The sequence below is a fragment of the Rana temporaria genome, chromosome 3 (genome assembly GCF_905171775.1).
Source record: "Rana temporaria chromosome 3, aRanTem1.1, whole genome shotgun sequence".
NCBI classification, from domain to species: domain Eukaryota; kingdom Metazoa; phylum Chordata; class Amphibia; order Anura; family Ranidae; genus Rana; species Rana temporaria.
This window is the reverse complement of record NC_053491.1, coordinates 92658329-92679049: the sequence shown is the minus strand read 5'-3', so window position 1 is coordinate 92679049 and position 20721 is coordinate 92658329. Positions and strand designations below refer to the sequence as shown.

The 20721-nt window shown below is 39.8% G+C and overlaps 1 protein-coding gene across 1 annotated transcript in view; it reads left to right on the top strand.

Moving 5' to 3' along the window:
* PTPN9 (protein tyrosine phosphatase non-receptor type 9) overlaps positions 1-20721 on the top strand; it is a 97268-nt gene that overhangs the window by 48254 nt on the left and 28293 nt on the right. The window contains exon 5 of the mRNA XM_040342984.1: positions 20157-20262. Coding sequence (XP_040198918.1) covers positions 20157-20262 — 106 coding nt within the window. The remainder of the gene's footprint in view (positions 1-20156; positions 20263-20721) is intronic.

The following is a 20721-nucleotide window of genomic DNA, read 5'->3' as shown; positions in this document are numbered from 1 at the left end:
CCTTAAAGTTACTTTTTAGTGAAGTGGTTGTAAAGACACAAGGGTTTTTACCTTCATGTATTCTATGTATGAAGGTAAAAAAAAAACTTCTGTGCGCAGCAGCCCCCCTATACTTACATGAGTCCCCTCTCGATCCAGCGATGTCCACGAGAGCCTTGTCTCTCCAGGGACTTGCACTGCTGATTGGCTTTCTGTAGCGGTGGGAGCTATTGGCTCCCGGTGCTGTCAATCACAGCCAGTGAGCTAATTAGGAGATGGGGCCAAGGCAAGGCTCAGTGTGTGATTGGACACACAGAGCTCTGGTTCAGGAGCACCGGCATGGGACCTGAGAAGAGAAGGATCTGAGCTGCTCTGTACAAAAACCTTTACACAGAGCAGGTAAATAGGAGTAGGACATGTTTGATATTTAAAAAAAAAGACAACGTTTTAATCTTTCGGTACCAAAAGAAAAACCTACCTGTTTAGGCCTTGAGTACGACACTTGACAAGGAGATGAGTTCAACTCTTCAGACGGGACAGAAGGTGATGCACACGATACACCCACACAGGATGAACTTCCACCATCATTCTTCAGTACTATTAGCTGCGCTCTTGTGGTTTTCAAAGTATCCATTATGCCAGGCAAATCTATGGAAATGCATAAAAACTTTTTAAGTAACATAATGGCCTCACTATAGCCATTCATTTCATGTGTTATAAATTGATGACTTGTGGAAAAATGTACTTTTACATGATTAGAGGGTTTCCTCCAGTCTGCTGCTGACCCCCCCCCCCCCCTAGATCTAAAATATTCCAGGAGGGTTTCACCCAAGGTAAAAGTAAAGATGTTCCACAAAACAAAAATCCTACTTGTGCATATAGTATGTAGTTACCTCAGTGCACTCACTGATACTATAATGAATGTAGTACAGTAAACTCCCAGTTACCCAACGATCCCCATTGGTACTGTTGTTTCTGGTTGCTTGAGAGCTAATAGTAACTCTCAAGCACCCATCTCCCATGGCACCCGGACCCCCTCCCATTTAGCAGCTAAAGGGGGTAGGGCTTGGGGGCAGGGTTTTACCACCCCAAATTCACATGTGAATGAGCCTTAAAAGTGCTATTGCCAAATGCAACTAAGGGCTCATTCACACGTGCGGTATGCAATGCTCCTCTGAGAAATTCTGCAAGGTGGTGAGGAGGCAAAATGTTAACACCCATAATTGCAGTGAAAGGCACGTGATTGCAGCGCGGTAGTACGGCAATTATAGGTTTTAGTCAGGTGTGAGGAGGCAACATTGGAAGACACTGCACCCTGTGATCTTTGACTTCTCCCATGTTGTTCAGGTAGATCTCCACCTCTCTAAGGTTGCCTAACTCTGCCTTAAAATACTGTAGAATGAAAGGGAAAATGATTGGTCAAACAGAAAATAAAGATAAAAAAAAATAAAAATAACAAAAGGCAGCAGTACTGGTGGAATAACACACAATAAATAGATAAAAAATGAATTAAAATAAAACAATTTTACCAATACCAATTCACATTGAAAGATTGGCATCCAGGGGCTGATATGCCAAAAACGGTGCACAATAATTAACAAAAACAAAAAATCAGAGTGCACAGAAAAATTTGTATATAAATTCACAATATGAATGTCCAATTATATATATATATATATAAACAATGGCCCGGATTCAGAGAGCAATTGCGCCTGCGTAACCATAGTTACGCAGCGCAATTGCTTACTTGCTCCGGCGTTACGAATGCTCCTGATTCAGGAACATCGTAACGCCGACTGCAGCCTAAAATCTGCGTGGCATAAGGCTCTTATGCCACACAGATTTTAGGCTGCATTCTTGCGATGACCGCTAGGGGGCGCTCCCATTGTGCTCAGTGTATAGTATGCAAATTGCATACTTACGCCGATTCACAATGTTGCGCGGGCCCTGCGTACGCAAGTTACGGAGTTTCCGCACGGCGTCTAGCGTAAGGCTGCCCCTTCTAATAGTAGGGGCAGCCAATGCTAAAGTATACCCGCCGTTCCCGCGTCGTGAAATTTGAATTTCACGTCGTTTGCGTAAGTGATTCGTGAATGGTGCTGGACGCCATTCACGTTCACTTTGAAGCAAATGACGTCCTTGCGACATCATTTGCCGCAATGCACGTCGGGAAAGTTTCCCAACAGCGCATGCGCTTTACGATCGGCGCGGGAACACGCCTAATTTAAATGATTCCCGCCCCCTGCGGGATCATTTAAATTGCGCGCGCTTACGCCGGGCAATTTTGCCGGCGCGCCCTCGCAATTTACGGAGCTACTGCTTCGTGAATCGAGGGCAGCGGCGCAAATTTGTGGGGGCACAGGGCAAAATCGTTGCCCTGTGCCTCCGTAATTTATGCGCAAATCTTACTGAATCCGGGCCAATGAGAGGTTAATACGCCAAATCGGTGATCCCAAAATTGTATGCCAATAGCACACAATTGGCAAACCAAACCTCAAAAGTTCTTAATGATATCACCACAAAATTTAAACACTGATGACCAAATGAATAATGAAGGATGATGCAGATATGATGATCAGGTACAGTGCCAGTTGAGTGCGGTGATATAAAAAAAAACGGAAGGTGCCCACCATCGTAATTAAGTTGTCCGCTTACCAAAGGCAAGTTGTCTCAGTTGTCGGTTTTCTTCTTCCAAGTGCTTATTCCGGTTTTCCATTCACCAGTTGTCAGTCTTGGTCAGGTGCTTTGACAGCGGCCCATCTGTCAGAATCCCCCCAAAAAAAAAAAAAAAATTAGCTTTCCCCCCCCCCCCCCCCCCCCCCCCCCCACACACACACACACACACACCACAGACACACACACCACTAACCTCTTTCTGCACAATGTATTTGATGGCAGCTGAATGTAAACAGCAGGTAGTGGGGGAACCATAGCCAGACTGCCATTGGCTGTTTCAATTTTAAAATTAGGCTGACTATTGCGCCCCCTTCCCAATGCCTGCTGTCAATCAGCAGAGGAAGACCTGAAGAAGAATGTTCTCCTTCAAATCCTCTCCTTTGCTGATTGACAACAGGCAGTGGGCGGGTGTAATAGCACACTAGCTATTGGCTACTGCAATTTAAAATAGTCAATAGCAACCTGGCTATTGATTCCCCTGCTATCTGCTCTTTTTTCCTGTATTCTGACAGTGGCCAGTGGCTGTTAGAATACAAAAAAAAGGCCTAGGTGTCAACTGACATCAGGCTACTTCTGGGGCAGCTGGATGTAAACAGAATATCAGTACCTCATATTGTCATCGGCCTGAAAGGTGGCCCATAATTGGTATCTGTATGGAAAAATCCATATCTGTTGGCACCTAGTAGCAGGGCAGATAATATGCAAAAGGGGAGGGAGACATGAAACATTGGTAGCACTGTGCCCTGACATTATAATGGGGTATATTTACTAAAGGCAAATCCACTTTGCACTACAAGTGCACTTGGAAGTGCAGTCGCTGTAGATCTGAAGGGGACATGAAAAAAAAAAAAAAGCATTTTTGCTTGTACATGATTGGATGATAAAATCAGCAGAGCTTCCCCTCATTTCAGATCTTCCCCTCAGATCTACAACGACTGCATTTCCAAGTGCACTTGTAGTGCAAAATGGATTTGCCTTCAGTAAATCAACCCCTATGCTGCATGATGAGTGGATATAGAGTGGAAACCATATAATATTATATGCAGCAATGTGCACTGAAAGTATGCTACACAGTTACTGGATATAAGCCACACATATTATATGCAGCAGAGTGACATGCTGTGGAAGAGGAGCTCTATAATATTACATTACTGTTCACATGCTGCATGGTAACTGGGGAGGTGAATGCACACAGAATGATAACTATTCAGCAGGAAATAGACAAATACAACTTAACTCATGCACCAAACTGTCACAATTCTAATATTATTTGATAGAAGACATACCTTTAATCCAGGAGAATCCATCCAGCAGAATACAGAGAGTCTCCACCATGCCATGCTTTCCTTTTCAGACTAGGCCTTACAGGAAGTGAGAGGTGAAGGTTCACCTCTCATGTTCCCACCCAGCTCACTTCCTGTCTTCCTGTATTATGATAGAAGTCTGTCTGTTTGAAGAGTTTTTCCCAGGGCAGGATTTACATATTAGAAGATTGAAGGCACAGAAATCACAGACCCACATCCCAATAAAAGGAATGAAAAAAAAGAAATGAGAAAAATATTTATACATGTAAGTGATGGGAGAGGCATTCTAGATATATATACACTGTATCTTCATTCTGCTATATGTGTGTGTATATATATACTGTATGTATATATATATATATATATATATCAGATATACTCTATGTGTGTGTGTATGTATGTATGTATGTATGTATGTATGTATGTATATATATATATATATATATATATATATATATATATATATATATATATATATATATATATATATATAATTATATACACACACATATACACATATATACTGTGTGTATATACACACACAAGAATGCAGCTCTCATCACTTACATATATATCTTCCAGCCCAGCCTAGTATTGGCACATGACAACAGTGCAGCTTGGGCAGGGATATGACATTTAAAGCGAAGTTCCACCCAAAAGTGGAAGCTCCACTTATTTGCCTCCCCCCCCTACTTTGCCACATTTGCCACCTTTCGGGGGAGGGGAGCAGGTTCCTGTTTTTGACAGGTACCTGTCCCTACTTCCGAGAGATCTCGCTGCGGCAGATGCGTTTCCGATGCTTTTCTGCATGCGTGTTTTTGATGCATTCCAGGGCATGTTTGGTGTGTTTTTAAAGCATTCCAGTGCATTTTCCTCCTTTTTTTCTTAACCTTAGATAAGGACATGTGTGTTCCAGTGCATTCTAGTGCGTTTTTGATGTGCTTTACAGTGTTCCATTACAGTCCAGTGCAGGAAAAATGCAGCATGCTCTACTTTTTTTCTGGAACTGCAAGCACTGGTGTGAATTATGCCATTGAAAACCATATAACCTACTTTCCATGCAGACAAAAAAAAAACGCACTGGACTGCATGTGGTGTGAATTGGCCCCTATAGGGAATGGCAGCAGCAGCACCCAGAGAGCCAATGGAAGCATTGGCTGGGGTACCAACATTGCTGGATTCCAGGACAGGTAAGTGTCCTAATATTAAGTCAGCAGCTGCAGTATGTGTACAGTATGGGGGTTATTTACTAAAGCCAAATCCACTTTGCACTACAAGTGCACTTGTAAGTGCAGGCGCTGTAAATCTGAGGGGTAGATCTGAAATGAGGGGTAGATCTGAAATGAGGGGAAGCTCTGCTGATTTTATCATCCAATCATGTGCAAGCTAAAATGCTGTTTTTTTATTTTCCTTTCTCCCCTCGGATCTACAGCGACTGCACTTCCAAGTGCACTTTCCTTGCAATTTTAAGTGCACTTTGCATTTGTAGTTTGCACTTGTAGTGCAACGTGGATTTGCCTTTAGTAAATAACCCCCATTGTGTAGCTGCTGAGTTTTAATTTTGTGCTGGGGAGAACTTTAATATCCCAATTCCTTTTATTTGGCTGCTGGAATTACCCTTCGGCAGGTACTAAGTCCAAACAATGGACTGGACTTAGTATAAAAATAATATACAGTATATATACTATATTACCAAAAGTATTAGGACACCTGCCTTTACACGCACATGAACTTTAATGGCATCCCAGTCTATAACAGATTCAATTCCTCTGGGAAGGCTGTCCTATGGGAATGTTTGACCATTCTTCCAGAAGCACATTCATCCCAAAGGTGTTCTATCAGGTTGAGGTCAGGACTCTGTGCAGGCCAGTCAAGTTCCTCCACCCCAAACTCGCTCATCTATGTCTTTATGGACCTTGCTTTGTGCACTGGTCCAAATCATTTGGAGGATGGGGGATTATGGTGTGGGGGATGTTTTTCAGGGGTTGGGCTTGGCTCCTTAGTTCCAGTGAAGGGAACTCTTAAAGCGTCAGCATACCAAGACATTTTGGATAATTTCATGCCCCCAACTTTGTGGGAAGAGTTTGGGGACAGCCCCTTCCTGTTCCAACATGACTGCACACCAGTGCACAAAGCAAGGTCCATAAAGACACTGATGAGGGAGTTTGGTAATAATAGTGCAACTACTGATTCATGGATTAAACAGAACATTGATGATTTATATCCGGAGTTTCTCTCGGTACCCTGTAAGCAGACACGACCCTTGTACTGTGGAGGTGGATGTCTGTGAAGGTTCTCATTCATTCAGGTCAATCAATAAATCCAACTAACTGGACTTGCTGTATTTTAAGACGTTTTGCTGGTCCGCCGACAAGCGTTCTCAATTCAGAATGACATTCTTTGGGAATGGAAAGTGGATGCGAGAGGTTTATCTGCTTTGTATTAAATGGATTATGTGCTTAAAATCTTATAAAAAAAAAATAATATTTTATTTGAATCTTTTGGTTTTTATTTTATTTTTTTATTTTAAAAGGAGTAAAACAAACCATTTTAAAATGGGAGTGGCTCTCTTATAAATGTATTCAGAATGTTATCTATGTCATAGTTACAAAAATTTCAGAAAAAATATATGTCGAAATGTCTTTATTAGACTTTAAGGGGCAGATCCACAAGGATCTGCCCCGGTGCATCGTATCTGAGATACGCTACGCCGCCGTACCTTACCTGGCTTTGGTTCGAATCCTTAAAGATTTCGCGCCGTAAGTTACGGCGGCGTAGTGTATCTCAAGCGGCGTAACGGCGCTGAATTCAAATGCGGCGAGTAGGGGGCGTGTTTCATTTAAATGAAGCGCGTCCCCGTGCTAAACGAACTGTGCATGCTCCGTTCCTAAATTTCCCGCCGTGCATTGCGCTAAATGATGTCGCAAGGATGTCATTGTTTTGACGTGGACGTAAATTACGTCCATCCCGATTCACGGACGACTTGCGCAAACGTAAAAAAAAAATTCAAATCAAACGCGGGAACGACGGCCATACTTAACATAGCAGGTTTAACTATACGCCACCAAATAGCAGCTTTAACTATACGCCGAAAAAAGCCGACTAGAGACGACGTAAAAGAATGCGACGGCCGCTCGTACGTTCGTGGATTGTCGGAAATAGCTAATTTGCATACTCGCCGCAGAAAACGACGTGAACGCCACCCAGCGGACGCCGAAGAATTGCATCTTAGATCCGAAGGCGTACGAAGACGTACTCCTGTCGGATCTAACCCAGATGCCGTCGTATCTTGTTTTGAGGATACGACGCAGGAAATTTGAAAGTACGCCGGCGTATCAGTAGATACAGTGAAGAGTGCAAATGAAAGGCCTATTATTGCACTGCCGGCGCTTAGTGTTGCAACAACACCTTTAAAGTGACTGTGTGTCAAGTGGCATATAATTTTACCAAATAAAATGTGAGAGAACACCTCTAAAGAGTGAAAGAGGTGTCGTCTAATAAGCAGCTGTTAAAATAAACAGGGAAACCCCATTTAAAGTAATGGTAGTGAGTATCTTAAAAGTGTGAACAAACAGTTCAAAAGATAAACAGCGCTGGTGAGATGAAATATCAGCTCAAAACTAAAAGAGTAAATAACCCTGTGGATCCAGTTGGTGAAAAGGTAGTGGACTCCTAAGTGTCAGTGCACCTAAACAATTTAAGAGAAAAATACCTCTGTAGCCAAACTCACCCACCAAGGGTGTGAGATTGCCACAGTAGAGCGATGTTGAGGCTCTATAAGTACACCATCTGGTCCTCCAGGTATCAGTACGTCAAACACAGTTCTCAGCAAGGTATCATGAAAGACAAATAAAGAAACAAAAATAGTGCAATATTGCTTAAATGAACCTATCTTGAGAGGGTTAACAACCTTAAGTGAGTGCCCGTACAATAATTCACTGAAAAATAAGCATAGAATACGATCACCGCTGTCACCGCCGTTTAGTATCCTCCAGGGGCCGCGCGCGTGCTGAGCAGAGGCTGTTTATGACAGGCGCTGGATCGAGGTTGGTGGATGGTGGAGCGCGGTGGAACGCAGGCTATGTCCGTATGTAGCGTCGTTGTAGCCACGCCCTGACGCGTTTCGTCACTTCCTGACTTCAACAGAGGGCGTGGCTACCTAACGCATTCACTGTTCCTTTATACTCTGTCAGCAAAGGCTATTGAATCAGTTTAACCGCCCACTGGTCATGATTGGTGCTGCTCCGATCCGGTGGGCGGACTGACCTCAGCCTTGCTGTGTAAAGTCCACAAAGGGTAAAGTGAAAAAAAAACGGCATAGTAGAAAAGAAAGATTACTGCATTTAATAAGGTAAAAAACCTATAAATAAATATAAAAGTTGCTTGTCACCCATAGGTATAGGGAGCATTTGTAAATGCTCACTACAAGCAGAAATGTACATCGGTATTTTTAACAAGTATTTGTTAGAATAGCTAGTAAAAAAGGAAGGGAATGTGTTTGTATAACACGGGTGTCAATACACCCAATCACCGAGTGCTGTGGGCGTGTATACAGATGCTCATCAGACAGCTCGGGATTTGTATTAAATTGGCTATTAAAAAGTATTAGGAGAGGAAGATGGTCTAGAACATTCGATTAGACTTGCTGGTTAGTGCACATTACAGTGCAACATGTCTATGATAATGGAGAGAAAATAAAGATATTTAAAAAAATATATAAATAAAAGATGCACAGCAACGCACAACTTGCCGGTAAAGATGTGCTTATAAATGAAAAATTCCAGGTGACATCATGGAAAATGCACAAATGATACGTGCCAGTATATATATATATATGGTGTACGTCGTACGTTGGTGGACCAAAATATGCTCTTATATACCGATTATATAGCCAAACTTGTGTGGGCATTGCCACACTGACATTAGTAATAGCTACCATATATTTTGTTACTGAAAAGAAGCATCTTTGAGTGGAAGATCAGTTCGGTATATTATGTGGCTTAATGTCAACAAAAGTTTATGGACAAGGACGGTATACAGTCATAATGGTAAGGAGAGCTTAAAAAGAGAGGAGCTGTAAAAAAGAGGGTCGGGAGGCGGATAAAAGTCAAAGGACGGTATAGACTATATATAAATATATAAAAATATAAAATATATATCATAAAAAATATAAAATATAAATATATATCTTAAAAAATAGAGAATAGCCGGTACTGATAATAGAGACTGATAAAACAGGGAACGTAAAACTTGGTAAAACTTGGTAAAAAATAAAGATAAAAAATGGCTAGAAAAAGGGGGGTGGTAAGACTGAAACTGTAATAAAATCAGAGGTCACTGATAAAGCAGTTAATATCCAGGTCCACGTTCAATCCTTTCGGCACAAGAGTGCCTGCCATAAAAATCCATTCAGTTTCACGTTTTGAAAGTTCCCTTATATGGTTACAGCCTCTCCAGGAGGGTTCAACATGTTCGACACCCCAAAATTTCAGACCTGCAGGGTTCTTGTTATGATAAAGTTTAAAATGCAGGGAAACATTATGGTCCTTGTACCCTGATTTGATATTTGCAACATGTTCAGCAATTCTGATTCTCAATTTTCTTTTTGTGCGGCCGATATACAACAACTTGCACGGGCATTCAAGCATATACACAACGTGTGTTGTGTTGCATGTGATAAATGATTTCACTTTAAATTCGATACCGTTAGACGTGGCAGTGAAGGACTCTACAGTACCTCTTGATCTGTCTGCTTCCTTGCATGGGAGACATTTTTTACATGGGAAGAAGGCCTCTTTATCCCATATTGATGGTGGTTTTCTTGGAGGGTCAAGGACTTTTTTGACACAAGTTTGGCTATATAATCGGTATATAAGAGCATATTTTGGTCCACCAACGTACGACGTACACCATATATATATATATACTGGCACGTATCATTTGTGCATTTTCCATGATGTCACCTGGAATTTTTCATTTATAAGCACATCTTTACCGGCAAGTTGTGCGTTGCTGTGCATCTTTTATTTATATATTTTTTTAAATATCTTTATTTTCTCTCCATTATCATAGACATGTTGCACTGTAATGTGCACTAACCAGCAAGTCTAATCGAATGTTCTAGACCATCTTCCTCTCCTAATACTTTTTAATAGCCAATTTAATACAAATCCCGAGCTGTCTGATGAGCATCTGTATACACGCCCACAGCACTCGGTGATTGGGTGTATTGACACCCGTGTTATACAAACACATTCCCTTCCTTTTTTACTAGCTATTCTAACAAATACTTGTTAAAAATACCGATGTACATTTCTGCTTGTAGTGAGCATTTACAAATGCTCCCTATACCTATGGGTGACAAGCAACTTTTATATTTATTTATAGGTTTTTTACCTTATTAAATGCAGTAATCTTTCTTTTCTACTATGCCGTTTTTTTTCACTTTACCCTTTGTGGACTTTACACAGCAAGGCTGAGGTCAGTCCGCCCACCGGATCGGAGCAGCACCAATCATGACCAGTGGGCGGTTAAACTGATTCAATAGCCTTTGCTGACAGAGTATAAAGGAACAGTGAATGCGTTAGGTAGCCACGCCCTCTGTTGAAGTCAGGAAGTGACGAAACGCGTCAGGGCGTGGCTACAACGACGCTACATACGGACATAGCCTGCGTTCCACCGCGCTCCACCATCCACCAACCTCGATCCAGCGCCTGTCATAAACAGCCTCTGCTCAGCACGCGCGCGGCCCCTGGAGGATACTAAACGGCGGTGACAGCGGTGATCGTATTCTATGCTTATTTTTCAGTGAATTATTGTACGGGCACTCACTTAAGGTTGTTAACCCTCTCAAGATAGGTTCATTTAAGCAATATTGCACTATTTTTGTTTCTTTATTTGTCTTTCATGATACCTTGCTGAGAACTGTGTTTGACGTACTGATACCTGGAGGACCAGATGGTGTACTTATAGAGCCTCAACATCGCTCTACTGTGGCAATCTCACACCCTTGGTGGGTGAGTTTGGCTACAGAGGTATTTTTCTCTTAAATTGTTTAGGTGCACTGACACTTAGGAGTCCACTACCTTTTCACCAACTGGATCCACAGGGTTATTTACTCTTTTAGTTTTGAGCTGATATTTCATCTCACCAGCGCTGTTTATCTTTTGAACTGTTTGTTCACACTTTTAAGATACTCACTACCATTACTTTAAATGGGGTTTCCCTGTTTATTTTAACAGCTGCTTATTAGACGACACCTCTTTCACTCTTTAGAGGTGTTCTCTCACATTTTATTTGGTAAAATTATATGCCACTTGACACACAGTCACTTTAAAGGTGTTGTTGCAACACTAAGCGCCGGCAGTGCAATAATAGGCCTTTCATTTGCACTCTTCACTTTATTTCCTTATATATCTATTTATTTATTTATATATTTATTTATTTATTTATATAATTTGCCTGGGCCGCTATGGACGCACTACGCTTCTTGAGTGACAGAAATCTGGATATAAGTACCATTTTCACTGTCAATGAGCAAACCACTGCACAAACGAATTTTAACAGTATTTTGACCACCTTGGGAAACACACTCGAAAAACAGGTTAGAACATGGTGGGATATCTGCACGTTGGAGCAATATCTCAAAGAACGTATTATCATAAGGAGTCTTAGATGGGAGGTAACACCCCAAGATGGCCTTGATGACAAAGATTCCATGCTCGAGTGGCTTGAATTCTTCAATGGTGTAGGCCACAAATTACAAGACCTTATTCTAAAAAGGAAGAAAAGGAAGATGATCAAATTAGAGTCAAAGATTAAAGATCTAGAGACATTATTGGATCCTATTAAGGATTCCCAGCAGGTAACAGACTTTAATATTCGTATTAAAAAACGACTTGAAAAAGTTGATAAAGAAACCCAGAAAACAAAAACCAAGAAATTTCACCGAGACGTGGGAGATTTCAGGACTAACTCCATTTACCTCTGGCAGCAAAACAATACCATAGAAACAGATGAAAATGATGCAAATATTATGGAGACACAACAAGAACAGGCAAATGGTGAGACACAATCTGCCTCAAACACAGGTCCACATTATGCCAATGGGAGAAATACAGCCCCTACTCCCAATAATCAGTCTACACCGATTAGAAATGACGCCAACCAACCAAGGGGTAGAGGTAGACCTCCTGGGCCATCTAATCGTAACCAGAGACCACCACCCATGGAGACCTACCACCAGGTACCCGTACACAATCGATACGAACTACTACGTGACGAGGGGTATGAACAAAGGTACCCATCACCACGTCCTTTTTTAGGAAGAGGCCGGGGATGGCAGAAAAGGGGCAGGGGGTCATCAGGACACAGGGGGAAACCCACTGCGCAACCCCAATACTATACCCAATACAGAGATCCGAACCAAGTTCCAATACACAGAGACCCACAATGGAGGGACCACCCATATCAGGAACAAGAAACCAGTCACCAACCTGGCCCCTGGAGAAGAGATCCAGAGGTTGCAGAGCAGGGAGACGGACCAAGGACCAGCAAAAAAAGAAGGCTGAGGGATCGAGATTAGGAGGCATTTTTAACCTAACCGATATTATTTTAACCGAAAAGGAGACAAACATTTTAAATTTAGGGCTGAAATGTGGACTTAATCGCCCAATAAATAAGTTTGATGTTTTTATTGATGTACACAAGTACACTAGGAAATTAAATATGAAAAAATATTTTCTAAACAAATATCCTAATGTTACTGACAGAACACCTATACCACCTAACGATAGTGGTCTAAGGAATAAGTCACTCTTTAATCCCATGACAGGAGCCAATCAACCACTGGAAGTGTTCAAAGGACTCCTACTCAGAGATTTGGAACAAATTATCCCAAAAAAGAGTGTAAATCCAAGACACATCAGGGATGGGATAGAAGCATTAGAAAAAAGAAAAGATATTGTGATAAGGCCGGCTGATAAGGGAGGAGGCGTAGTCATCTTGAGTAAAGTCTATTACCACCAACAAATGACTAATATGCTCTCGGAATCAAACACATACACTAAACTAACAAAGGATCCCTCTTTACAGTATTCAGAAAACCTACGTGTACTGGTACAGTCAGGATATCGCACAAATGCAATATCCATCAAGGAAAAGAAATACTTGATCCCTAGTAGCAATAGAATTCCGACCATTTACACACTGCCGAAGATACATAAAGACATACAACAACCTCCTGCTAGACCAATAGTAAATGGTATTGGTTCAGTTACATCCCGTGTTGGAGAATTTCTGGATCATTACCTCCAAAAAAGTGTTATCAACACTAAGGCATACTTGAGGGACACTAAAGACCTACTGATACAGTTAGAAGGAATAGATCTAACCGGTCTTAGTGACGTGTATTTGGTCACTGCTGATGTTTCGTCATTGTATACAATTATACAGCATGACGATGCCCTTTTAGCATTAAACTGGGCACTTTCCAAAAGAGACGACATCAGACATAGCCTCAAAGGCTTTTTACGTAATTGCCTTGACTTTTGCCTCAGTCACAATTTCTTCTGGTATAACGACTGTTTTTACCTACAGAATAAGGGAGTTGCTATGGGGGCTAAATTTGCCCCCAGTATAGCAAACCTCTTTATGGCGGAATGGGAGGACAAGACCATTTTTAACACACCGCGTGAGGAGCTTTTATTTTACCGTCGTTATATCGATGACTTATTTTTTATCTGGGCTGGTCCACTTTTAACATTAGAAACCTTCTTAAAAGATCTAAATGCAAATACATGTAATATCCAACTCACCAGCGAGTACAATCAACAGAGTGTGCATTTTCTTGATCTTAATATTTTTAAAGAAGGAAATAAGCTTGGTACTAATGTCTATTTTAAACCGACTGACTGTAACAGTTATCTGCCAATGATAAGCGGCCACCACCCAATGTGGTTAAGGAACATTCCTAAGGGCCAACTGATGAGAGTAAAACGAAAGTGCAGTAACGTTCTAGACTTTAAATCACAGGCCAATCTCTTGAAAGAAAAATTTGTAGAAAAAGGCTACGACAACAATAAGCTTGTTCGGACTATAGACGAACTGGCAATAATACCACGTTCCGACTGCCTATCGACAACTCGAGTACCTGCTAAAAGAAATATTCATGAATGGAGCTTTATATCAGGATTTCACAGTCAGTACAAAGAGGTTGAGATGATCTTTAAAAACCATTGGCACATCCTATTTCTAGACAAAGTTTTAAATACTGTACTTCCAAAGAAACCAGGATTCATATACAGGAAAGCGTCCAATTTTGGTGACAAGATTGTCAAAAAAGTCCTTGACCCTCCAAGAAAACCACCATCAATATGGGATAAAGAGGCCTTCTTCCCATGTAAAAAATGTCTCCCATGCAAGGAAGCAGACAGATCAAGAGGTACTGTAGAGTCCTTCACTGCCACGTCTAACGGTATCGAATTTAAAGTGAAATCATTTATCACATGCAACACAACACACGTTGTGTATATGCTTGAATGCCCGTGCAAGTTGTTGTATATCGGCCGCACAAAAAGAAAATTGAGAATCAGAATTGCTGAACATGTTGCAAATATCAAATCAGGGTACAAGGACCATAATGTTTCCCTGCATTTTAAACTTTATCATAACAAGAACCCTGCAGGTCTGAAATTTTGGGGTGTCGAACATGTTGAACCCTCCTGGAGAGGCTGTAACCATATAAGGGAACTTTCAAAACGTGAAACTGAATGGATTTTTATGGCAGGCACTCTTGTGCCGAAAGGATTGAACGTGGACCTGGATATTAACTGCTTTATCAGTGACCTCTGATTTTATTACAGTTTCAGTCTTACCACCCCCCTTTTTCTAGCCATTTTTTATCTTTATTTTTTACCAAGTTTTACCAAGTTTTACGTTCCCTGTTTTATCAGTCTCTATTATCAGTACCGGCTATTCTCTATTTTTTAAGATATATATTTATATTTTATATTTTTTATGATATATATTTTATATTTTTATATATTTATATATAGTCTATACCGTCCTTTGACTTTTATCCGCCTCCCGACCCTCTTTTTTACAGCTCCTCTCTTTTTAAGCTCTCCTTACCATTATGACTGTATACCGTCCTTGTCCATAAACTTTTGTTGACATTAAGCCACATAATATACCGAACTGATCTTCCACTCAAAGATGCTTCTTTTCAGTAACAAAATATATGGTAGCTATTACTAATGTCAGTGTGGCAATGCCCACACAAGTTTGGCTATATAATCGGTATATAAGAGCATATTTTGGTCCACCAACGTACGACGTACACCATATATATATATATACTGGCACGTATCATTTGTGCATTTTCCATGATGTCACCTGGAATTTTTCATTTATAAGCACATCTTTACCGGCAAGTTGTGCGTTGCTGTGCATCTTTTATTTATATATTTTTTTAAATATCTTTATTTTCTCTCCATTATCATAGACATGTTGCACTGTAATGTGCACTAACCAGCAAGTCTAATCGAATGTTCTAGACCATCTTCCTCTCCTAATACTTTTTAATAGCCAATTTAATACAAATCCCGAGCTGTCTGATGAGCATCTGTATACACGCCCACAGCACTCGGTGATTGGGTGTATTGACACCCGTGTTATACAAACACATTCCCTTCCTTTTTTACTAGCTATTCTAACAAATACTTGTTAAAAATACCGATGTACATTTCTGCTTGTAGTGAGCATTTACAAATGCTCCCTATACCTATGGGTGACAAGCAACTTTTATATTTATTTATAGGTTTTTTACCTTATTAAATGCAGTAATCTTTCTTTTCTACTATGCCGTTTTTTTTCACTTTACCCTTTGTGGACTTTACACAGCAAGGCTGAGGTCAGTCCGCCCACCGGATCGGAGCAGCACCAATCATGACCAGTGGGCGGTTAAACTGATTCAATAGCCTTTGCTGACAGAGTATAAAGGAACAGTGAATGCGTTAGGTAGCCACGCCCTCTGTTGAAGTCAGGAAGTGACGAAACGCGTCAGGGCGTGGCTACAACGACGCTACATACGGACATAGCCTGCGTTCCACCGCGCTCCACCATCCACCAACCTCGATCCAGCGCCTGTCATAAACAGCCTCTGCTCAGCACGCGCGCGGCCCCTGGAGGATACTAAACGGCGGTGACAGCGGTGATCGTATTCTATGCTTATTTTTCAGTGAATTATTGTACGGGCACTCACTTAAGGTTGTTAACCCTCTCAAGATAGGTTCATTTAAGCAATATTGCACTATTTTTGTTTCTTTATTTGTCTTTCATGATACCTTGCTGAGAACTGTGTTTGACGTACTGATACCTGGAGGACCAGATGGTGTACTTATAGAGCCTCAACATCGCTCTACTGTGGCAATCTCACACCCTTGGTGGGTGAGTTTGGCTACAGAGGTATTTTTCTCTTAAATTGTTTAGGTGCACTGACACTTAGGAGTCCACTACCTTTTCACCAACTGGATCCACAGGGTTATTTACTCTTTTAGTTTTGAGCTGATATTTCATCTCACCAGCGCTGTTTATCTTTTGAACTGTTTGTTCACACTTTTAAGATACTCACTACCGTATCAGTAGATACGCCGGCGTACTCGCTTTGTGAATCTGCCCCTAAATATTTTCAGAAAAACATATTTTAAAAATATATTTTCTAATATATATCTTTGGAAAATACATTTAAATTATATTTTTGGAATGCATTTACAAGTATATTTAAAGATATATGTTCAAATGCATTTTTTTTATATGTTCAAAAATATCTGAAACATATATTTACAAACATATATTTTTACATATATGCCTTTGGAAAATATATTAAAATTATATTTTTGGAATACATTTACAAATATATGTAAAAATATATGTTGACATTACTTTTTTTATGTGTTTAAAAAAATCTGAAGAATATATTTTAAAAATATATTTTCCAATATATGTCTTTGGAAAATGCATTTAAATTATATTTTGGAATGCCTTTACAAGTATATTTAAAAATATATGTTTAAATGCATTTTTTTAGATGCTCAAAAATATCTGGCAAATATATTAAAAAAAATATATTTTCAAATATATGCCTATGGAAAATATATTTTAATTTACATTTTTGGAATAGATGTAAAAATATATTTGCGTAGGCCAATATATTGTAAATATATTTAAAATATATAATTTTTTTTAATAAATATATTGGAAATATATTTTTCTTCCATATGGGATTTCCCAACTTGATTTATCAAGACATACTCCAAACAGCACTTAAACAGCCATAAAAATGCATTTAAATTTGTAATCAACGTCTAAGCTGGCGGCCCAGTTGATGCCCCTCCCCCTGTGTGCAGAAAGGGGATGCTAGAGGCAACCTTTCCCTCCAGTTTTTTTTCCTTTTTTTTCCTTTACTCCCAAGAAACTATGGATTAATTTAAATACCTTTCAGAGAAATATAATCTTTTTAAAACCTTTAACCATAACAACTTGATAAAAAAGAATGGTCTTTAGCAGGGAACCTACATTAATAATTATGCTACCAAAATTAGTGTGCACTATAAATTGTCTCCAGCATTGCTCCTGTTTCTTATTGCCGGAGGCTGCCATTTTTTCTGAAGCCGAGAGCCCTTGTGCAGCAGTAAATCATAAAGCAGAACTAAACCCATCAATTTAATTGTTTCAAAAAACGGTTACATTCTTGGAATGCAGGGAATGCTAACTTTCACATTTGCTTGTGTCCTCAGCCAAACTGTCAATCTATCAAATGGCTGGTGAGAGTTCACTGCTCCAAGGTAATTACCTCTCCTAAGGTCAACTGTCTCCACAGTGGAGCAGGGTGCTGGCTCTGTTTGCAACAGAGATAATGGACAAAAATAAATAGCTGGATAGCCGCGCTCCAAATATTCACCTTTGTTGAAAAATTAAAATTAAGGCATCAAAGGTAGGTACAGACTAACTGCACAGCCGCTGACATGTTTCACACCAGACACGGTGCTTAGTCATAGCTATTTATTTTTTGCATTATCAAATGGCTGGTTTCATAACTGATCACATGTGCAGCACCATGGTTGCAGATCACACAGAAGCAGCTTCCTTGGTTGTAAAGGATAGGAGGGTGAGGCAGTGTATAACTGGATTTTAAACAGTATAGACACTTATTTTTAATGATTTACATTTAAAAGGGGCCAGCCTGAAGTCATCTAGCAGGACTTAATTTTCTGACTAAAGTTCCACTTTAACTTCTGAGATTGTGGGAGAAGTGCAAAAAGCCAGAGAAAATGTGATATCGCGAGGGGTAGGTATTGTTTGAGTATTTGAAGGTTCAGACAGATTGACCTATAGAAATGATAAACCCTTGTAATATGTTTTCAGACACACAAACATGTTACCTCCAGTATGCTCTTCTATACATTGGGGAAGGGCAAAAACTGGGCCACCAGCTTGTATGTTGATTACAGATTTTAATGCACATTTGATAGATGTATTAGTGCTGGGGTAAATTTGGATAAAGCAAGTTGGGCAATGTATGTGTGTGCGTAATATATATGCGTTAAATAAGCTATATGCTGAATAATGGCGGTATCTTAGCTACTGTTCATTTTTCAGATATCCACCTTCTATAATCTCCTGATGATGTAGACTGCTGGTCTATAAAATATGTGTAGAGGTATTTCATTCAACCCTTTGTAAGAGGATGATTGTAGTAATTGGTGATTACTGGTTTGTGGTAATTGGTCTGATGGGTAATATGAAGTTCTGTGATTGAACAATTTAAACAGACTATTGTGAAAAAGACAATATATAACATACAGTATATCAAAACTGTAACAATAAGCGATGTGTAGAAGTATGGATATATTTAAGAATTTGTGTCAGGATCATCTATGCTAGAGCTGCAAGATCAATTATTACAAAATCGCAATCTCGATTCAACCCCCCACAAGATCTTAATCCGGCATTTCCACGATTCATTCATGTAACAAGTGCAGATCTGTTCTCTGCTCACTCACAGCTGTCAAATAATAAAAAAAAAACATCTAGCAAATGTTTATCAACATTGCTCAGTGCTGGGAGGTAAAAGGAAACAGTGTAACAAGTTCTTTTAGATCAAAAGAATGAGCTTCGGTCTGTAAATGAGGAAAGTTTACCAATTAAAGACTAGGCATTTTTCTGATACTTGTTGCTTACAAGTTGGAATCAGTATTTTCTGCTCGAAAATTACTTCGGACCCCCAAACATTATATATTTTAGCAGAGATCCTAGAGATTAAAATGGCAGTTGTTGCAATATTTTATGTCACACTGTATTTGCACAGCGATCTTTTAAACACAATTTTTTGGCAAAAGATATAATTCAATGAATTAAAAAAATAAAATAAACAGTAAAGTTAGCCCAATTTTTTTGTATAACCTGAAAGATGATGTTACGCTGAGAATCGTGAGAGAATCTTGATCTTTATTCTAAGCAAAAAATCGTGATTCTCATATTTTTTCCAGAATCATGCAGCTCTAATGTATGCATTTAGAAAGACCAGAGAAATAATTTTGTTGGCTTAATTGTATCCTTAATTGTATTCTCAGAGTAATATGATGTATTCATGGGTACAGATGACTGCAATGTGTTTAAATGCAACTGACAAAATAAAGGAAAAATAACATTCAGTTATTCATGTCAAAGAGGTGGTGTTATATTCACAAGACTGATTGTTTGTTTATATAGTAATCCTAATTCCAATTATTTTGGCCTTTTAGGTCTTCTGAGTCATGGTGTTTATTTCTGTACCAAAATAAGGACACTCGTGAAACCATAAAACGAACAGTATTTTCCGTAGACGTCTTTTTGAAGTCCCCTTTTGTAACCATTGTAGACAATTGAGTTGGTTCTACACTTGGCCTTAAAATGTATAAATAATGACTTCTTTGCTTAGAATACACTTCAATGTGAAAGTGACTGTGCTCAGTGCAGTTTGTGTCCGTTTCCTTTATTTTAATAGTTGCATGTAAATATTACAGTATAGATTTCCATAGTGGTATGGAAATCATGCCCTTTTCCTAGAAGTTTGAAAATGTGATTTATTATTGTTTCAATATCAGAGCAAGCCATGTCTGTTCAGTTCTAGACTAGCATAGTGCACTCTCGCTGCAGTGTCGACACACAGAGAAATGGCCTGGTGTTTATCTATGATATGGGGGGAAGTCAGTACAGCAACTTTGAGCTGGAATTGAGCAAGAAGATCTTGAGCCTTCTGAGGGTGAGTGTAACCTCCATTCATCCATTTGTCCTGCTAAAATCATCAACTCTAGTTCAGGCATTCTGTGTTTCCTTATTTCCAAGGACACCTATAAAATATACCATTTGTGACCCTTAATTGACCATGTACCAGTACATCATAATTTATAGTGACTGTAGAAATTCAGTTCTTTCCTGAAACACAAAGGGAATAATGCATTTCTTACCTAGAAAATAATTAAATTGTCATCTGATTTTTACCTACAAAAGAATGTTCTGCTTGAGGTATCTCTTCAACTTAGGCGGCGTACACACGGTCGAACATGTCCGCTGAAACTGGTCCGCGGACCAGTTTCCGCGGACATGTCCGACCGTGTGTACGGCCTAGCGGACAGGTTTCCAGCGGACAAAAGTTTCTTAGCATGCTTAGAAACTTGTCCGCTGGAAACCTGGAAACCTGTACGTCTAACCAGCGGACCGA